The sequence below is a fragment of the Micromys minutus genome (assembly GCF_963924665.1).
Source record: "Micromys minutus genome assembly, chromosome: 14".
In the NCBI taxonomy this organism is placed as follows: Eukaryota; Metazoa; Chordata; class Mammalia; order Rodentia; family Muridae; genus Micromys; species Micromys minutus.
Window position 1 is genome coordinate 43,962,319 of NC_137983.1, and position 20,447 is coordinate 43,982,765.

At 40.7% G+C, this 20,447-nt stretch overlaps 1 protein-coding gene across 1 annotated transcript in view; it reads left to right on the forward strand.

Moving 5' to 3' along the window:
* LOC308429920 (disintegrin and metalloproteinase domain-containing protein 5-like) overlaps window positions 1-20,447 on the forward strand; it is a gene marked incomplete at both ends in the record, with an annotated part of 62,250 nt that continues 41,803 nt past the window's right edge. The window contains 12 exons of the mRNA XM_080928954.1: window positions 1-55; window positions 1,037-1,116; window positions 4,021-4,076; window positions 6,046-6,124; window positions 6,419-6,495; window positions 8,095-8,272; window positions 8,761-8,826; window positions 9,904-9,975; window positions 10,162-10,319; window positions 11,275-11,356; window positions 14,164-14,300; window positions 16,220-16,415. Coding sequence (XP_080785080.1) covers window positions 1-55; window positions 1,037-1,116; window positions 4,021-4,076; window positions 6,046-6,124; window positions 6,419-6,495; window positions 8,095-8,272; window positions 8,761-8,826; window positions 9,904-9,975; window positions 10,162-10,319; window positions 11,275-11,356; window positions 14,164-14,300; window positions 16,220-16,415 — 1,236 coding nt within the window. The remainder of the gene's footprint in view (window positions 56-1,036; window positions 1,117-4,020; window positions 4,077-6,045; window positions 6,125-6,418; window positions 6,496-8,094; window positions 8,273-8,760; window positions 8,827-9,903; window positions 9,976-10,161; window positions 10,320-11,274; window positions 11,357-14,163; window positions 14,301-16,219; window positions 16,416-20,447) is intronic.

Consider the following 20,447-nt stretch of genomic DNA (forward strand, 5'->3'; position numbering starts at 1 on the left):
ATGTTCCTTCTTCTTTTGCTGGTTATGCATCTTAATGGGCTGCAGGCAGGCCAGAGTGAGTACAGAGATGGGAACTGCTCTCGGCGGCGGCTTCTGGCTTTTGGCTTCTGAGGGGCAGAAACGGAAATCTGCAACCCCTGACTCACTGCACTAGCTTCGCTTTCTTTTTGCTCCTCTTTGTCTGCAAAGCATTCCCTGGAGTGGGACGGGTTTTTTTTTTTTTTTTTTTTTTTTTTTTTTTGTTTTTGTTTTTTTTGTTTTTAATTATTAACTGTAACATAGATAAAAACAAATCGTATCGGGTCTACCAATTTTGTTACTATGCAATTGGTAACTTAATTCATCACCACAAAGAAACTGGCGGTTTTGTTTTGCTTAAATTCCTGGTTTGGCAACTGACGCCCTCTACAGGTTTTCTTGACTAACTTCTTTTAAAAATTTAAATTACTTTTTCCATGTTCTTCCCCCTCTCAGATCCTCAATACCGCCCTACCCATTCACCTTCATATTCTTTCTCTTGTCTCAAACAAAAACCTCCAAACAAAAACAAAAACAAAACGAAACGAAACAAAAACCCTAATAAGAGTAAAAAGTACCAAAGTAAAACAAACCAAACACACAAAAAAACATGGAGTCCCTTTTGTTTCTGGCCAACTTCTCCTGAGTATGGGGGCTTCCCAGAGGGTAGCTGATATGCCTAGTGCTGGTCCATTGGAGAAAACAGTCTTTGCCTTTCTTAATAACCACCATTCTTTCAACATGTCACTCTCTTAATGAATCTGTATTCCTAAGCCTTCTACAACGTTGAAGGTCAGTGTTTGAGTAGTTTAGCTGTGTAGCTGACAGGAGGGAGAAAAGGAGAGGAGAGAGGAGAGGGAGGGAGAGGAGGATGAAGTAAATACAATTTAGTAGACAGTGGAAAGGGTAAAGGAAAAATGTAGAAATCACTCAAAACAGCTACTAATGTAGAGAAAGAGATGCACAACTGGACTCAAAAAATAGATATCGAAACAGTATCACTTATTTTTACTTTTAGATCCTCAGAAAACCATCCTGCAGACAACTGTTCCTGAAAAAATCTCATCACCAGATGTGGAAGCAGATCCAGAAAACCATGTAATGGCAACATTATTTTTATAGGCTCCTGCCTGTGATGCTGTGTTCATGAGGTTGTGTCCTTCATGACCTAAGCTGCTTAGATAGAGGGAGCGGGTAGAGCCCAGAAAAGCTCCGCTGCAGCAGAGCATTGTGGGATAGGAGCATTAGGAATGGGCACCCCCCACTATCAGTGACTGCATATTATGTCTGTTCTTTTGTGACTGGGTTATCTCACTCAGGATGATATTCTCTAGATGCATCCATTTTCTTAAGAATTTGGTTAAATCATTGTTTCTGATGGCTGAGTAGTACTCCATTGTGTAAATGTACCACAATTTTTGTATCCATTCATCTACTGAAGGACATTTGGGTTCTTTCCAGATTCTGGCTATTATAAATAGAGCTGCAATGAACATTGTGGTGCATGGGTCTTTGTTGTATGTTGGAGTGTCTCTGGGGTAAATGCCCAGAAGTGGAATAACTGAGTCTTCAGGTAGTACTATGTCCATTTTTCTGAGGAACCGCCAGACTGATTTCCAGAGTGGTTGTATCAGTTTACAACCCCACCAACAGTAGAGAAGTGTTCCTCTTTCTCCACATCCTCGCCAGCATCTGTTGGCATCTGAGTTTTGGATCTTAGCCATTCTGACTGGTATGAGGTGGAATCTCAGGGTTGTTTTGATTTGCATTTCCCTGATAGCTGAGGATATTGAGCCCTTCCTTAGATGTTTCTCAGTCATTCAATATTCCTCGATTGAGAACTTTTTGTTTAGCTCTGTACCCCATTTTTTAATAGGGTTGTTTGATTCTCTGGTGTCTAGCTTTTTGAGTTCTTTGTATACCTTGGATATTAGGCCTCTATCTGATGTGGGGTTGGTAAATATCTTTTCCCACTCTGTTGGCTGCCATTTTGTTTTCATGATAGTGTCTTTAGCCTTACAGAAACTTTGCAATCTCATTAAGTCCCATTTGTCAATCTTTGACCTTAGAGCTCGATCTATTGGTGTTCTGTTTAGGAAATTTTCTCCTGTGCCTATGTGTTATAAGGTTTTCCCTACTTTCTCATCTAATAGTTTCAGTGTATCTGGTTTAATGTGGAGATCTTTGATCCACTTACACTTGAGCTTTGTACAAGGAGATAAGAAAGGGTCTATTTTCATTCTTCTGCATGCTGAGTGCCAGTTGGACCAGCACCATTTGTTGAATAGGCTGTCCTTTTTCCATTGAATGTTTACTGCTCCTTTGTCAAAAATCAGGTGACCATATACATGAGGGCTCATTTCTGGATCTTCTATTCTATTCCATTGATCCACATGCCTATTTCTGTACCAGTACCATGCAGTTTTCAGCACAATTGCCTTGTAATATAGCTTGAGGTCAGGGATAGTGATTCCTGCAGATGTTTTCTTGTTGTTGAGGACGGATTTCGCTATTCTAGGTGTTTTGTTATTCCAAATGAAATTACACATTGCTCTTTCCAACTCAGTGAAGAACTGGGTTGGAATTTTGATGGGGATTGCATTGAATCTGTAGATTGCTTTTGGTAAGATGGCCATTTTTAAAATGTTGATCTTTCCAATCCATGAGAATGGGAGATCTTTCCATTTTCTGAGATCTTCCTCGATTTCCTTCTTTGAGGTTTGAAGTTCTTGTCATACAGGTCCTACACTTGCTTAGTTAGAGTCACACCAAGGTATTTCATAGTTTTTGTGACTATTGTGAAGGGTATCTTTTCCCTAATTTCTTTCTCCACATGTTTGTCCTTTGAATATAGGAAGGCTACTGATTTGTTTGAGTTAATTTTCTATCCAGCCACTTTGCTGAACTTGTTTATCAGCTGTTGGAGTTCTCTGGTGGAAGTTGTGGGGTCACTTAAGTACACTATCATGTCACCTGCAAATAGTGATGTTTTTACTTCTTCCTTTCCAATTTGTATTCCTTTGATTTTCTTTTGCTGTCTAATTGCTCCGGCCAGGACTTCCAGTACTATGTTGAATAGGTAGGGGGAGAGTGGGCAGCCTTGTCGAGTCCCTGATTTTAGTGGGATTGCTTCAAGTTTCCCACCGTTAAGTTTGATGTTGGCTGTTGGTTTGCTGTATATTGCTTTTATTATGTTTAGGTATGGGCCTTGGATTCCTGTTCTTTCCAAGACTTTTAACATGAAGGGGTATTGAATTTTGTCAAATCTCTGAACACCCCAGAAACAACCTACAGACTGTGGGAAGATCAAGAAAAAAAGAAAAAAAGAATATATTTTAATTAAAATAGAACTGTATCACATTCCCCTTTCCTTCCTACAGCCCTTCCCAGTTTCTCTCCTATCTCCTCAAATTAATAACCTCTTTTCCTATATTATTGTTACATATATACATATGTGTATATATATGTATCCACAAATGCTTAATTACAACCTTATAAAAATGTATTTGTATACTTTTATGCAAAAATGCTTAAAATCTGTACATTTATCTTTGTTTTTTAAAATAAAGAAAAAAAAAAGTCTTTTTTTAAAAAAAAAAAGGAATGGGCACCCCACAGGTGCCAAAAGGCTGCAAGCTCAAGGGTGTTTTCCACAGGCTACGAATAGGATGAGGCAGGGGTGAGATGAAGCTCACTGTCTGTTACAGGAGTGGTGGCTGGGAGAATCTGGTTAAGCCAGAAGATACCAGTTTATCAATACCCGGCAAGCTTCTGCCTGCCACATGTGCTATGCCTAGCTCTCAGTTTAGAATCTTGAAGACTCAGGAATCCACATGAGACAGGAAGCCAAAAGACCCGTGTGTGTGTGTGTAATGTATTATACATTATGTATTATATATTATATATGTATTAATTTTGTAATTCCTTTAAAACATACAGTAGAGCAAAACACATGAGCTAGCTAGCATGTGACTGACATTTTAAAAAATATTCTTGTTACAGATGGCTTATCTTATTACAATAAATGAAAAACCCCATTTCATCCATCTTAAAAAACAGTAAGTAATTGTTTTGTCATTCCGAATGTCAAGGCTTTGACCTTTCACAAGAGTTAGGGTCATCATTATCTTAGTTCACACGTATTAGTGACTTCTGAATGTTGGCCACTAGACAAGGTCCTAGACATAAAAAGAGAATGAAACAAGGCATGAAGAACACTTAGACAACAGGAAGACATATTCCAATGCACCAGTTCTAAGAAGCAGTGTTTTCTTAAAATTTGGTGAGAAATGCCTACGCGGTGCTTTTAGCGAGTCAGGACATCTTTTTAGAATAGGGATCGATAAAGGACAGAGATCAGAGATGTTGGAAAAGAAGGTAGAAGAAAAATTCCAGAAGATGTGTAGGACAATGTAGAAGGACATGGTGCACACACTGACCCCATGGGTCAGGTGATTAGTGTGAGGGTCGATGAGGGTGAACCATAACTTATAGACTCCACAGGCCTCCAGACAGAGTTAGTAGACCAGCTGGGCAGCAGTGGGGGACCTCAGACCCTTAGCTGTTGCTCAAGAAAATGGAGAGGATATTGTACATCTAAGTGACGATTACAAACCAGGAAGATATTTAGAGGAGGATTGAATACTCACATCCAAGTGGGTATTTTCCACTGGAGAGGCGTACACAAGAATTTGAATCTCCAAGGATTCAACAGGTCCACAGACTGAATAGTGAACAGTAGTCAAGCTCGTGTTTGTGAACCTTGGGAAAGACCAATGCTTTGGTGGCTGGTGGGGAAGTGTGTAGCTAACATGGAAGATGAAGTTGGAGGAGCAGGAAGGCAGGACAAGAGGCAGAAAAAAAGTGTAATAAGTCAGAGATGGGAAAGAGTCGTCATTGTTTGAGGTAGGGTAGATAATCACTACAGTTCTGATCCGTAATGTGCCTTTTGGAAGGGTGGTTAAGAACCAAGAAAGTGGAAGGTTGATGTGTGTGTGTGGATAACATGTCTGATAAACAGGTAATCTGTAGGCAGTTAAAATGGGACAGAGCAGTGTTGGAGTAGGACATCAAATGAGAATGCCTTCGGTCAGTAGTCACTGAAACACAGTTCTTCTAATAGCACGGGGTCGTCATGGTGTGGAAATTACAGGAAAAATGGTCCAGAGCTCAGTCATTCACAGGATGGAATCTGGGGCAGGGGATAAGGGCTTTATGTGACACAATAATAAAAACAGCCCCCACATATTAAGGAGAGAGGTAAAGCGGTTTAGAGGATGTAAGAGGGACTAATAGGGAAGGTGTGTGCCATGGCTGGTAGGAATGGTGGCAAGCTTTGAAATGGTTACTGGGGTGAAAGATTATGAAAAAAATTTCTGACCATTGTTATTAAGAACTTGGAGAAGGTCTTGATAGTACCTGCCTGTAGACCCAGCATTCAGTTATGTCTACATAGTTTTGTTGAGAAGAAAGAGGTGAAGGGGGTAAGGAGGAAGAAAAGGAGGGCAAAGAACAGGGGAAGCTGGAGAAGGAGGAGGAGGGAGAGTTGGAGAAAGAGAAAACAGAAGGAGGAGGAGGGGGAAGTGGAGGGGGAGGGGATGGAAGTAGAGAGGGAAGGAAGAGGAGCAACAATGACTGGGATTTACTGAGCTGATTGAACATAAATTTTCAGTGAGACCAGAGAATTGTTTAAAATTGGTTTTTATCCCACATTCTAATTTAGAGATTCAGATGCAGCGTCTGAATTTAATGGAAGGCAAAGACAAAGATTTGAAAGGCCCTGAACACCAGAGCCTGTATTATTTTTCAGTTGAGTTAGGTACCATCTTGAGTGGCCCATAATGTGCGTTTTACTGTTTAGTCTATTCAAAGGCTAATATCAGTGATGGAAGAGACTTAGACAACAGCGTATATAGCAAGCTGAAAGCTATATTCAATTTATATATGTTAATTTGTATATGAATGCTTATCGTCTACATTTACTCCATTGGAAGATGGTTTTGGGATTTTTCTTTTTCTTTTCCATAGATCATTTATAACTTCAACTGCAGTGGTTTATACTTATGACAAAAATGATGTCCGACATTCTCAGTCTTTGTCAGCTCTGGTAAGCCATAAGATTTTCTCCTATTTGTAATTTGGGCTGTCTCTTAAAAATGAGCACTCTCTAATCACTTTGGTATGATTTAGTACATTGAAATTGATATGATACAATTTGGTTTTGTATAACCTACTCAGATGCTATTTTCTGCCTAGTACAAAATTGTTGGGTAGTTGACTATCACACAAAAGTACTGAGGTAGGGAAATAATGACTATGCGTGACATGTCTTGGGTGTGTATTTAAGAGTCACTCAACCCTCGCATTCATTTGTATATGCTTTTTCCTTGTTTTCTTTCAGAAAGATTGCAATTACAATGGATATGTTGCAGGTTTTCCGAATTCTGTTGTGGCACTCACGGCTTGCTCAGGACTCAGGTTGGGTATCATTTTGAGAATATTATTGTATATAGGCTTCTACTGCTGTGAGAGAGACGAGGACAGAAAGCAACTTGGGAGGGATGAGTATGTTTCCTCCTGTACTTCTCGGTTAATAAGAGAAGTCATCACAGGCTCTTGGAAGCGCTGAAACCATGACCGTGGAGGAACGTCGCTCACTTATTTTTCCATGATTTGATCAGTTTGTTCTAATGCCACTCTGGGTCACCCGTCCAGGGGTGGCACCACTCACAGTGGCCTGGGTCCTTCACGTCAATCATTAATTAAGAAAATACAAGCTTGCCTATAGAAAATCTGATGAAGGCACTTGCTCAATTGAAGGTTCTCTTCCCCCAAAATCTGTAGCCTGCATTGAACTGTCTAAACAACTGTGGCAGAGGCTAAAGTCACCAGCACCATATCCTGCTGTCTTATGACTCAGTCCTTGTGTGTCCTTTCTCATTCTGCATTCACCTTTATTTCTTAATCCTGAGACATGAACCCAAATTGCAAATTGTGAGTCTTTTCCTGGGGAGAGGCCGTGAATGGATCCTTGTGGGACCTAGTGGTTGAGGCTGTGGAATGTATTGAGTGTGGGGAGTGGTAATCAATACTTTCAAACTCCTCTAGTTCCCACCCAACGATATTTTTGATTTTCCAGGGGAACTGGGAATGCATGAGATAATTGAGACTCTTACTTACCGGCCACTTTTAGGCGTGCATTTCCTTCAACTTACCCACACTAATAACTTATGACCAAGGTATCAGGAAATTTAAAACGTCAGGTGTATTGTAGATAAGGGACCTGTCTTAGTCAGGATCTCTATTGTTGTGCTGTGACACCATGACCTATTACATCTTATGGTTTTCATCTTATGGCTTTATTTCATCTTATGGTTTGCAAGCCTGTCACACAGGGAAGTCGGGACAAGAATTCAGAGGCAGTGACTAAGGCAGAGACCAGGTAGAAAGGTTGCTCCTCACAGGATTCTCAGTTCTGTTGTCTATGATCCAGGACCATGCCTGGAGATCGCACTTCTCCCAGTGGTCTGGACCCTCCCACACTGATCACCAATCAAAAACAAACAAACAAACAAACACACCCCACAGGCTTGCTTCCGGGTCGATCTGATAGAAGCATTCTCTCCATTAAGGTCCCCCCCCTTTTAGGTTTACTGTTTACTCAATGTTAAATGTTACAGAGTTCTTACACTGCAGGTACCCTCTTTTAAAAGCTCTGTCTAAGTTTGTGTCGAGCTAACAGAGGCCAACCAACACAGGACCCAACACTAAGGAAAAGAGAACCTATAGAGTCTACAATCTAGTACAGAAAGCTAATACCAATACAGAGGAGAATCTTAATTGCTTAGGGACATATATCCCTGTCTCCACTTGACCTCTTTAATGTCTATGATAGACAGGTATGCGCATCCTATAGCACAGTGATGTAGTTCTGGGATAACCTTGACAAAAACACAGGTAAAATAGGCCAGCAAAGATGGCTTCAGACTGACGAAAACTCTGGCCGGATTTTGCCACTAGAATAGTATAGATTTGGTTGAATCACTTTATTCTTCCTTTAATCGTCCTAACATCCAGGGGAATGATACAATTCGAAAATGTCTCCTATGGAATCGAACCCGTGGAAACCCTGTCAGGATTTGTGCACGTGATCTATGAGAACACCAATGAGCACGCTGGGATTCCGGACTTGGGAAAGAATCAGACATACGATTGGTCTGATACTTTAGATTATCAATTCCGAAGCAACATGAAGGTCAGTGTTCACTTAATCTTCTCTGTCAATGAAGGGCCTGTGCCATCTTTTGGCAGCCCGTGGATTTACAGTTGGAATTAGACACACACTCAGTAAACACTTAGATACCAAATCCCAGAAGCAGAGAGGTTTAAGCACAGAGGTGGAAGTCGGGAGACGACGCTAGGTAATTCACAGAGAAGATTCCCCCAGATATCCAGGTCGTTTCTATGACAGTATTAACACTTTCCTGTTACAAGCCTAGAATTTTATTTCAGACGTTATAAAGATTCCTGACTTATCATCCAGCTTGAGACATCAAACTGAAAGTTCTTGCTAACCACAGTACTTGAGTGCTGGGAGATCCTCTGGATGGTCCCTACTTTTGTGTCCGGAAACAGGCTTATTACATGCAGTAGCATATGTCTTTCACCTCATCAACACGTATAATTTTAATAGAAGGTAACATTTAGAAACGTTTCTCAGGACCCATGTCATGTGTTTTTCAGAAATCAGGATTTACCGTGTTACGCCCACGATACATTAAGATGGATATCGTTGTGGACAAAAAGCTGGTATGTCTTATTCTTCTTATGCTCTGTTTACTTTGACCATTTCCTAGACGTTGTGATCCTACAGTGTTGTGACCATGGGTACAGTTTTCACCCTGTGTCATCCTCTCTCCACCTCCGTTGCCTCCCTTCTTCTTGTACCAGTGGCCACGTCTTGCCTGACAGGTCGGTACAGGCAAGGCCATTGACGACATTTCTCTCATAGTTCCTTTCAACACTGTGGAGGCGAGCTAGCAGGGTGTGAGCTTCCGGTTCCGTCCCGGCTCGACCCCTGTGTCTTGTATTGGGGCATGTGTCCTTCTCAGCAATAGAGTTTTCTTCATTTTGGTTTCTGACGGGCAGTGATGGAAAGTGGTAGTCATCTGCATTGTTTTAGGAAACTTTGGCATCAGAAGTACCCAGCACACAGCACTTTAAAAAAACAAAACTTGTTGCTCCGAGGAGCAGCAGCATCCACACAGGTTACTCTGTCCACTCCGTTCCAACTTGGTGAGGTTGAGTTAGTTTACAAGAGTCCTTTCTATATGCTCTTAGTGGGTGGCCTCTCTCTTCCCCTACCAATCCTCAATCCATTTAAATCATTCTGTTCCTAGTATTTCTCCCTTCCATTGTCAATTTGGCTCTCACGCCCCACCCCTACCTCGCCCCCACCCCCACCCCCAGGGCTTCTTTTGTTGATTCACCAGCCCACAGCTCCTCCTCTCTTGTTTCCGGTCCTCTATCAGCCCTTAGGTATTGGTTCCACTTATTTCCTATGGCTTCACTGCTACTAGCCCCGGTGGCATTGTGCCTGGCTTCTTCAGCTACCATGAATGTGTGCCCAGCCATTGACACCAGTCTCTGCGGAGACAGTACCGCCGGAGCTGCCAGTCTTGCTCCTGGTGTACAAAGCATTAAATGATGTTAATCAAAACTCATGCCATTTGAAGTAACTATTTACTTACCATTGTTGATTATTCTGGATTTCAGTCAGAATGTGGTCTTCTTGCTTACTCAGAGTTCAGGACATTTGTATGTTTAAGGATGTGTGCTTGTCTATGTAGAGCTATTCATATTTCTAAAAAAAAATTTTTTTTTCAGTTTGATTACATGGGCTCTGAGACTAAAGCTGTGCTACAGAAAGTCATTCAGATCGTCGGTTTCATTAACACTGTGAGTTTTCAAAAGCACATTTTTAAAACACAATTTATAAATATGTACATATATATGAATTAATATGTGCCATATTTTACTAAGTTCTTGAAGCCTCTATGTAACTCAAAATAACCATGTTAAATATGTGTTAGGTGCTTCAAGTGATGCTTGAAACTAGATACAAATTCTCCTTTATCTTTTTAGATGCTCACCAAGTTAAAACTGACTGTTGTGATAAATTCCATTGAAGTCTGGTCGAAGGAAAACAGAATTGATTTCCCAAAGGCACCTGACAACATATTGCTTCAGTTTTTACACTGGAGAAATAAGTATAGATCACAACAAATTTCATACTTACTGGCGTAAGCACATAATTCTGTATCTACTAACACTGAAGGAATAAGCCAAACGATATGATATGTTAATTTTGAAAGATACACATTTGCTTTGCATGGATTGTTTTCAAATTTATCAGATAACATGGATATGAAAGATGGAAGTTATGAAGTCTCCCTCCCTTAGAAGTGATGTGGGGTAAAATGTGCACAGTTTTATTTAAGAACACAGAAGTGCCAAGGGCGTGCTATACGGTTGAGCACTGAAGCTGTTTGGGGCTTCATCCTGGACACAGTGCCTCCCTTTTCCTGTCATAACCAGAAAAAATCTAATTGTTACAAGAAATTAGAAGCTAGAAATCTACGGAAATGAATTGAACTGCTTTGGCTTACAAATATCTGTTACCTGTCATCTAATCTCTACAGCCCTGTTTCCTATCTAATCAATCACCTAGCTAATAATTTCATTTTCTAATAGATGTACTTACTCTTAGTGATGAATGAATAGCAGGGCCTAAAAATTGAAGTTGTAGGGATTTCTAGCTAGATACTGAAAATTACACACACACACACACACACACACACACACACACAGAGAGAGAGAGAGAGAGAGAGAGACAGAGACACGGAGAGAGAAAGAGACCGAGTGAGACAGAGTAAAACACAGAGAGACAGAGAGACAGAGAGACAAAGAGAGACAGAGAGACAGAGACAGAGAGAGAAAAATCATCATTACTGGGGCAATGGCATTTTCAGTAGATGATTCCTTCTTATCCTCATACATTCCTAGATAGTTATCAGTTTCACAATGGATACATCAAAATAGTCTTCATAGCAAAGCCTTAGGAAGTGTCTTTAAATAGGACAACCCTGTAGCAGCAGAGAGCTTAGGCTGTAGTAAGTGTTTGGTGATATTTGACCCTGTGAAAAAATTCTGACATTACTAATGCTGCTTTTCAATCTCCTCATGATCACCGTACAGATTTGAGGAGCATCCTGCCTCCACGGGAGCCCTTTATCCAGGGAATCTGTGCAAACCGGAGTACAGTGCTGTTGTTGCCCTGGTATGCAATTGCTATCTCATTCCTCCTCCCTTTCATGAAGTCTTGGAAATTCCTACATATTTTATAGGAGGAGAAAAATCTTTTGTTTATCTGCTTGTTTATGCGTTTGCTTACTCACTCATTTGTATTTATATATTTATCCTTCTCTCATATAATACATCCTGACCACAGCTTCCCCGCCCCCCCCCCCCCGCCAAGGTTCTGCCCCCTAGATCCACTCCCCCACCTCCCACCTCTCCAAGCTCACAACTCGAATCCCTTCTCACCACCCAAGGAAAGAGCAGGTCTCCAGGGACATCAACTGAATTCAGAGTAACAAGTTACAGCAAGACTAGGCACAGACCCTTATAGCAAGGCCTGGGTGAGGGAACCCAGTATAAAAAAGAGGTCCGAAGAACAGGGTCCCCCCAAAACACCAAGCCAACAACCACAGCATGAATATAGAGGACCTAGACAGACCCATGCAGACTCTGTGACAGTTGCTTGTGAACCCCTATGAGCTGATTCTGTGGTCCATGCTCTCCTGGTGTCTTCCATCCCTCTGGCTCCTACAGTTCCACCTCCCTCTCTTCTGCAGGGTTCCCCAAGCTCTGAGGGGAGGATTCAGATGGAGACCTCCAACCTGGGCTCTCTATAGGAGAGAACTCCTTTTCTGAGTTTACTTATCTTTTTATAACTTTTGTGATACAGTTCCTTATACCAACCTGAACTGTTTACCACAAATGCTTGGCACATTAACTTTTGGTTTGTTTGCTTTGATTTTTTTTTTTTTTTTTTTTTTTTTTTTTTTTTTTTTTTTTTTTGAGACAGGGTTTCTCTGTGTGGTCTGGTTGCTTTGGAAATTGACTGCCTCGGTAACTCCAGAGTGCTAGGCCTAAAGGGCAGTGCCACAACCTCCTGGCTCTTGACTTGTTACATTTTAAGTGCTTACTGGTTATATTTGTTTGTACTCAACTTTTAGATCTATTATAGGAATATGAACTATGACAGTTACACCTTTATTTTTGAAATAGTTGTTATTTTTCATTAAGTGTTTTTTTTTTTAATATCATCAATGAAGCTATTTAAAGAAATTTCCTTTGTTGGAAAGTCTTAAAGACATCAATTCGTTTTTCTGTTATCAATGACTTAATTCATTGTGTTGCTTAGGCAATGGCACATTCTTCTTTAAAGGTGGTGTCAATTTGATATGCGCAGTCAAACCGCTCACAACACTCTTCTCCCTGGTACTGGGAGCTCCTCAAGCCTTCCTCTGAGTTGGCCTTACCTCTGGGCTGTGTTTTTCCCCAGGCTTATTAGTTCTTTCCATTTTGAATAAACACCATACAGTCTTGAGTTATAGTTGGGATGAAATGAAGAGATGATGGTGGTAGCCATCTTGTTCTTTATGCTCTAATAAGCTGTGGCCAGTGGCTTTTCTGTGACAATGCACAGGTTTTAGAATTCTTTCTTATGTGTAGACTGTAACTGGGATTATAAAACTGTATGCCTTTAGGTAAAGTCAGTATTTTAGCCATTTGTGCTCTTCTAATAGCTGACATCTTTGGGATTATACGTGTCACCTTTAGCTCTTTCCATCCACATTTTGTGGCACACGGAGCCACTGTCTGAGTGGCTTGCATGATTTGGGTGTCACGAGCAATGTCACGAGCAGCATTCTTGTTTTCTCTGCCGTGTCCTAATTGTGAACACTCCTAAATCGTACGCATTTGTTCAGGTTGCTTCAAGATCAGTGCATTTGTGTACCCAACACCCTTTAGCAAAATGTGTAGGTTCTCTGAGCATTTGAGAATACTGTTTGCAGATGGTAGGGACTTTCTTTTCCTGCCCCCTGGCTGTTTTGTTTCTTTTTGACTGATTGACTTACAGTGCAGTGGATGGAAGTGGGGCAGTGAAAACAGGAATCCCTTCCTTGTATCAAATCCCAGAGAGCAAGCTCTGTTTACGGTCTCATAAAGAGTGTAGATATGGATGTTTTGTTGATTATTTTTCAATTCTATCACCCTTTGCTCTGTCCTCACTGATACTAGCTAGACACCACATCTAGCATTCAGGATGCCGAAGAACTCAGGATTAAATCTAAAATACTTAAACAATGAAAGTACTTTAAACAAAGTCATAATGCACACTTGAAAAAAATGTGTGAGACTGGTTCAGTTTTCAAATTAGCAAAGAACATCCTCTGAAGCTCCTATTGCTTTCAAAATCCAAGTTTAGGGACCTGGTACCCGTCATGCCTCGGAAAACGCATTTCTAACTTCATACACAGAGGGTGCCCCAAATGTCTTCCTCTCTCTGGAACTCCATAGCCACAATTTCCTTTATACGGGCAAGGCAGAGAACCCAAGAAGGTAGTCTTTACACAAACTATTCATAAATGATATGACCCAATCTGCTGGATTGGATGAATCTGAGGTGGTCAAGGACAGGCCCCTCTCAACAGAATGGCAACCTAGGGGACATCATAGACAATCTGGGTTGTTGGGACCCACTGAGGAGTATAGATTTGACTATTAAATGCAAGATTAAAGACATTGGAATATAGGTAACTCAAAGAAGTCACAGAAATGACCCATGCTTTTCATGGGTTAGCTTTGCCAAGGTGGCTTACGCTGTCATTTAATTCGTGGTATTCCAAGGTAAAACTGTATCACGTTACCTGTTTAACAAGCCCATCGTCCAAACATTCATAAACTCTGCTACAATCACACCCGTGTGGGCGTCTGTCTTGAGTGTGTTGATAAATTAGTTTCCCCCACAGCAAATGTTCTTGCTGACCCTCCCTCTCCCCCTCTGGTCCTGCCTAGTATCCGAAAGGGTTATCGCTGGAGTCATTCAGTGTCATTGTCCTGCAGCTGCTGAGCATCAGTATGGGGCTAACTTACGACAACACGGACAACTGTCACTGCACAGGAGACGTTTGCCTAATGACGCCCAAGGCAATGTAAGACGGCCTTCCTCACCAAACACACTCATCTCCCTTTGCTTTTGGACAGCTCTTTTCTGTTAACTGAATTCAAGTAATTGGCTATGGTGTGTTTTTTGACATTCCACACCCTTCCCAGTGATGAACATGTGGATGTTAAAGGTTTGGAACCTCCGCCTATGCTTCTTGTTTGCCCTTTCAAACAAGGTTTATTTTACTGCTTTTGGTGTGTAATGTTAGCACATCATTACGATGCACATTATGCAGTTTTGATCTATGAATGTATTACACATCGATCAACTCTGAATAATGGGCATATGTATCTATAGCTTTATGTTTTATTTCTTTAGTACATCAACACTCCAAGCTGCCTTAATTGTTGTGATAAATGATCTATTAATGTTAACTATAATCACCCCTCCCCACATGAAAGGAAAGCCTACGTTCCACATCACTCTGTGATAGGAACTCATTATCTGACTTCTCCCTCTTCTCTTCTGCCTGCTTTCCCTGGAGTCTGGCAACCACTATTCCACTGTCTACATTCATGGGCTCAGTATTTTAAATCCTACTTGTGAGTGAGGTGATGTGCTATTTTTAATCCCCATACCTGAATCCTAACCTAATGTAGCATCGTCTGAGTCCGTCCATGTCACCACAACCGGGAGGGCTGTACACTCTTTCTGACCGAGTAGTTGCAAGCACAAACCCTTCAGCTACTCATTTTGTGACGGACATTTGAGTTTATTCCACATGATGGTGTTTGGGAGGACTGGCACGGGAACCATTTGAGCCTGGCCATCCCTTAGACATCTGATCCATTGCCTTTGTTTACGTACACAGCAGGTTTTCTGGATCTCTCTGCCCCCCCCCCCACTTTTGAGACAGTATCACACACTGTGTGCAAAATAATTATACAAGCTTACATTTCTGCCACAGCAGGTAGGCCAGGTTGTGACTCTCTCACCACATTCCTGTTTTCCCTGTAATTCTGGTGGGGAGGGGGCCTGCCCCAGCTATCTTTTCCTGCCATTTAAAGTTATGGGTCCCAAGTCACTGTCTTTGGAGGGCAGGAGGGCAGGAGGGCAGGACCTATGTGGTTCTTTTGGTCCTGGGAGTTGGTTTCTGGTAACTCAGATCTTGGCTTTGCCGACTTGTCTCTCACTTCATTTGTGTGTATGTGTGTGTGTGTGTGTGTGTGTGTGTGTGTGTGTGTGTGTGTATGTGTGTGTGTGTATGTGTATGTGTGTATGTGTACATATATAACTTACTCTTAGTGAGGAAGAAGCAAGAATGAGAAATACCATTTGCCATGCCCCCTTGAAATTGTTCAATGGTTCAATGTAATGTTCACATTAGTATATTTATTCTGGTGCACATAACAAGAGTATAGGATAGAATTAAATAGCTTTAATAATATACAAAAAATTAAGGCTGAAAATTTGAAGATCAATGATTTGGCTTTAGGAAGAGAATCATAAGTAGCAGTTCCAATGCTTAAAGATTCCCAACTTAAAGGAGAACACATGTGCAAACACACACACACCCTACATGTGCTCAGTTTACACACACACACACACACACACACACACACACACAAACTCACTCACTCACAGAGGTAAGAGACCTTAGCATCTACAGTGTTACTATCTAGGTAGTGGTTGGAAACCACGGATCAGCACATCTATGTACCATATCAAATTCTGCATAACATAAGCACAGCAAGTGACAAAAAATGTTTTGAATTGCATCATTGGTTTTCATTGATTCTCGGTAGAATTATAAAAGCACCATAGCAACCTCATGACTGTATTTCAAAGTATGCTCAGCATTTCCGGGAATGAAGGGTACTCTCACAATCCTTCCCAGAACCAGCCAGTTCTGGGCACTGAAACAGGACACAGCAGCATTAATTGTGTGCCATTCCTGTCTTCCAGATACTCTGGCGGTATGAAGGACTTCAGTACTTGTAGCTTGGATGACTTTAAATATCTGTCAATAAAACAAGACCTTGGATGTCTCCAGGACTTGCCTTTGGAGAGACAAAAGAAAAAACATCATCGCAAGCCAAGGAGAATCTGTGGTAATGGAGTGTTGGAGATGAACGAGCAATGTGACTGTGGCACATTGGAGGTGGGTGGTCCTGCCCCAGCCCCTCTTCAATCCTTATGTGAAGAAGGAGAAAGAACCTTTATCTTTGAGTAAAGTAGATTTGAAGGAGATTTCTCCCCCTTTCCTTTCCTACATGAGCTACGTGAAGCTGAAATCGTCACCTCCTAGTGTTCCATTAGGGAGTCTGTGCATTGGTTCTTTGAATGAAAGCTGACTTTAAGCCCTGCCCTTTGACTTTGTTTGTTGCCTGTGTCTGCTGAGAAATGACCACAGAACTGTGTTAAATGTCAACATGATCTGTCCTTCACAACAAACACTGACAAGCCATGGAGAGGTGGCAGGGAGGCAGTGTGTGACGGTCAGTAGTATGTGTTCCTGCCTAATACCAGAAAATCATTCCGTGGGCAAGTGTGCTTAATTAAAATATTCCAAAAAACCTGTAGAAGATATAAAATATAAAAACAAGACCAAAGTTAAGTTACAAATGACAAAAAACACCCAAACAAACAAAAAACAAAAACAAAACAAAACAAACTGATAAAGAGACCCGGGCAGATTTGTCACCTGTTAGAAGAAGGGTTAACTAGTAAAGATTTCATGGAACAGTAGCTTTGTGAGGCCCAGAAGACACCAGCATATGACCAATTGTCTTTAATAGCCCCTACCCACTCCCTTAGAAGTTAGCCAATCCCTACAGGCCAACCCTAAACACATTACACATGGGCAACATAGAATGGACTCAACAGTATGTCATATATATATATATATATATATATATATATATATATATATATATGTGTGTGTGTGTGTGTGTGTGTGTGTGTGTGTGTGTGTGCGTGTGTGTGTGTGTATGCATATATATGAACATATTTGTGATAATAGTAATTATAGAAGAGATCATAAAATGAGAGCCAGTTAGGAAGAGCATAGAAGGAGTTAGAAAGGGAAGAGGGGAATGAAAATGATATAAATACAGAACTCATGTATGAAATCTCCCAGCCCCCCAAATCTCTCTCTCTCTCTCTCTCTCTCTCTCTCTCTCTCTCTCTCTCTCTCTCTCTCACACACACACACACACACATACAATCATACAAACAACTTTCAAACCAAGACAACGATAGATGACAGAGTAGTACCAGAAACTCTATAGAGACCAGAGCTCAGTCTGATTACAGAGATACCCTAAGAAATTGCTTGTCTATGATGCGACCTACAAGGTGAACGCAGGCCTCTCAGTGTTGAAGACACCTACCACCTGGATTCAAATAACCCTGTACCGCACAGTCCTCAGATCCAAATAGGGTTCTGTTTACTACTATCCAAGCTGTTACGATACTGTGCTATCTTCAAATCAACTGCATCTCTGAGACCCTGCCATTATTTAGCTGCAGTCATGGATGTTTGATATTTATCCACATTTGCCTCTTATGGCTTCCTGCCTCTGGGGACAGGCTTCCTAGGAAGTGCTCCTTTGCCTTGTGACCGGCTCCTCAGAATCTACTTGGAAGAGAATTAGCTGTGTTCTCTGGTACCTAAACCAATATGGCTTTTTTTCCATGAGGATGGCAAGATGATGAGATGATGATGACGAATACGATGATTATTATTAGAGTAGTCATTTTGTCCTGTGGGGTGAACAGCCACTGCGCCCAGCCTCCCTATGTGCGAACTAGTCTTCTAAAACCTGAGATGCTTTACCTCCTTGGAAAGCAGAGTCCCCAACCCTCCCACAGACCAGTCTATAGTTAAACATCCAGGAAAAATCACCCTCCTGAACCCACAGGCCTTCAGACCCACAGGAGAGACAGGCTCCAATCAGAAACAAAAATATCCCCTACAGTCTCTGACAACAAGATGGTAAAAAGAAAGCAGAAGAACACAAGCAATTGAAACCAAGACAACCTAGGCCACATCAGAACCCAGTTCTCCCACCAGAGCAAGTAGCAAATTTCCCAACATTCCAGAAAAACAAGATTTAGACTTGAAATCATACTTCATGATAATGATAGAGATCTTTGAGAAGCGCATGAGTAACTTCCTTAAACAATCACAGGAGACCCAGGAGAAAGCACTCGAAGAACTACAGGAAAACACAACTAAATAGGTAAAGAAATTAAAATGGAAATAGATACAATAAAGAAATCACAAAAAGAGACAATCCTGGAGATAGAAAACCTAAGAAAGAAATCAGGAGTCATAGATGCAAGCATCACCAACAGACTACAAGAGATGGAAGAGAGGATCTCAGAGGCAGGAGACAACATAGAAAAGAGATAAAACAGCCAGAGAAGATGTAAAAGCCCAAAATCTCCTAACCCAAAATGTCCAGGATATCCAGGATACAATGAAAAGACCAAACCTAAAAAAATAGGTGTGGAAGAGGGTGAAGAATATCAATTAAAAGGCACAATAAATATCTTCAACAAAATCAGAGAAGAAAATTTCCTTACCCTTAAGAACAAGATGACCATGAACATACAAGAAGCCAACAGAACTCCAAATATATTGGACCAGAAAAAAAATCTTCCTGACACATAATAGTCAAAACACCAAATGTTCAAAAGAAAAAAAGAATACTAAAAGCAGTAGGGGCAAAAGGACACGTAAAATATAAAGGCAGACCAATCAGAATTACACCTGACTTCTCAACAGAGACTATGAAAGCTAGAAGATCCTGGACAGACACCATACAGACCCCAAGAGAACACAAATGCCAGCCCAGGTTACTATATCCAGCAAAATTCTTAATTACCATAGAGAGATCAAGATATTCCAGGACAAAACCAAATTTACACAATATCTGTCCACAAATACAGCCCGACAAAGGATAGTTGACGAAAAAGCCAACACAAGGAGGAAAACTACACTCTAGGAAAAGCAAGAAAATGACCATGCAAGAAAACCAAAAGAAGAAAGACACACAAGAATAATTCTACTTCTAACAACAAAAATAACAGGAAACAACAATCACTATTCCTTAATACCTGTTAACATCAATGGACTCAATTCCCCAATAAAAAGACATAGACTATCAGACTGGATACATAAACAGGATCCAGCATTTTGGTATATACAGGAAACTCATCTCAGAGATAAAGACAGACACTAACTCAAAGTAAAAGGCTGGGAAAAAAACTTCCAAGCAAATTGTTCCAAGAAACAAGCTAGAGTAGCCATTCTAATTTCAATTAAAATAGATTTTCAACCAGAAGTTATAAAAAAAAATAAGGAAGGATACTTTTTACTCATTACAGGAAAAATCTATCAAGATAAATTCTCAATCTTGAACATCTATGCTCCAAATACAAAATCACCCACATTCATAAAAGAAACTTCATTAAAGCTCAAAGCATATGTTGTACCACACACTATAATAGTGGGAGACTTCAACACCCCACTGTCATCAATGGACAGATCATGGAAACAGAAACAGAACAGAGACACAGTGAAACTAGCAGAGGTTATGAACCAATTGGAATTAACAGACATCTACAGAACATTTCATCCTAAAACAAAAGAATATACCTTCTTCTCAGCACCTCATGGCACCTTCTCCAAAATTGACCAGATCGTCGGTAACAAAACAAGCCTCAACAGACATAAGAAGATTGAAATACTCCCATGCATTTTATCAGATTACCATGGACTAAGGATTGTTTTTAATAACAACAAAGACAACAAAAAGCCCACATACACATGGAAGCTGAACAATGCCCTACTCATTGACAACATGGTCAAGGAAAAAATGAAAGAAATTAAGGATTTTTTTTTTAGAATTTAATGAAAATGAAAGCACAACATGCCCAAGCCTGTGGGATACAATGAAGGCAGCACTGAGAGGAAAACTCATAGCTCTGAGTGCCTCCAAAAAGAAACTGGAGAGAGCATACAGTAACCGATTGACAGCACAGCTGAAAGCTCTAGAACAAAAAGTAGTAGATACACCCAAGTGGAGTAGACAGCAGGAAATAATCAAACTCAGAGCAGAAATCAACCAAGTAGAAAAAAAAACATACAAAGAATAATAAAAAAAAAAAAAAAAAAAAGAAAAAA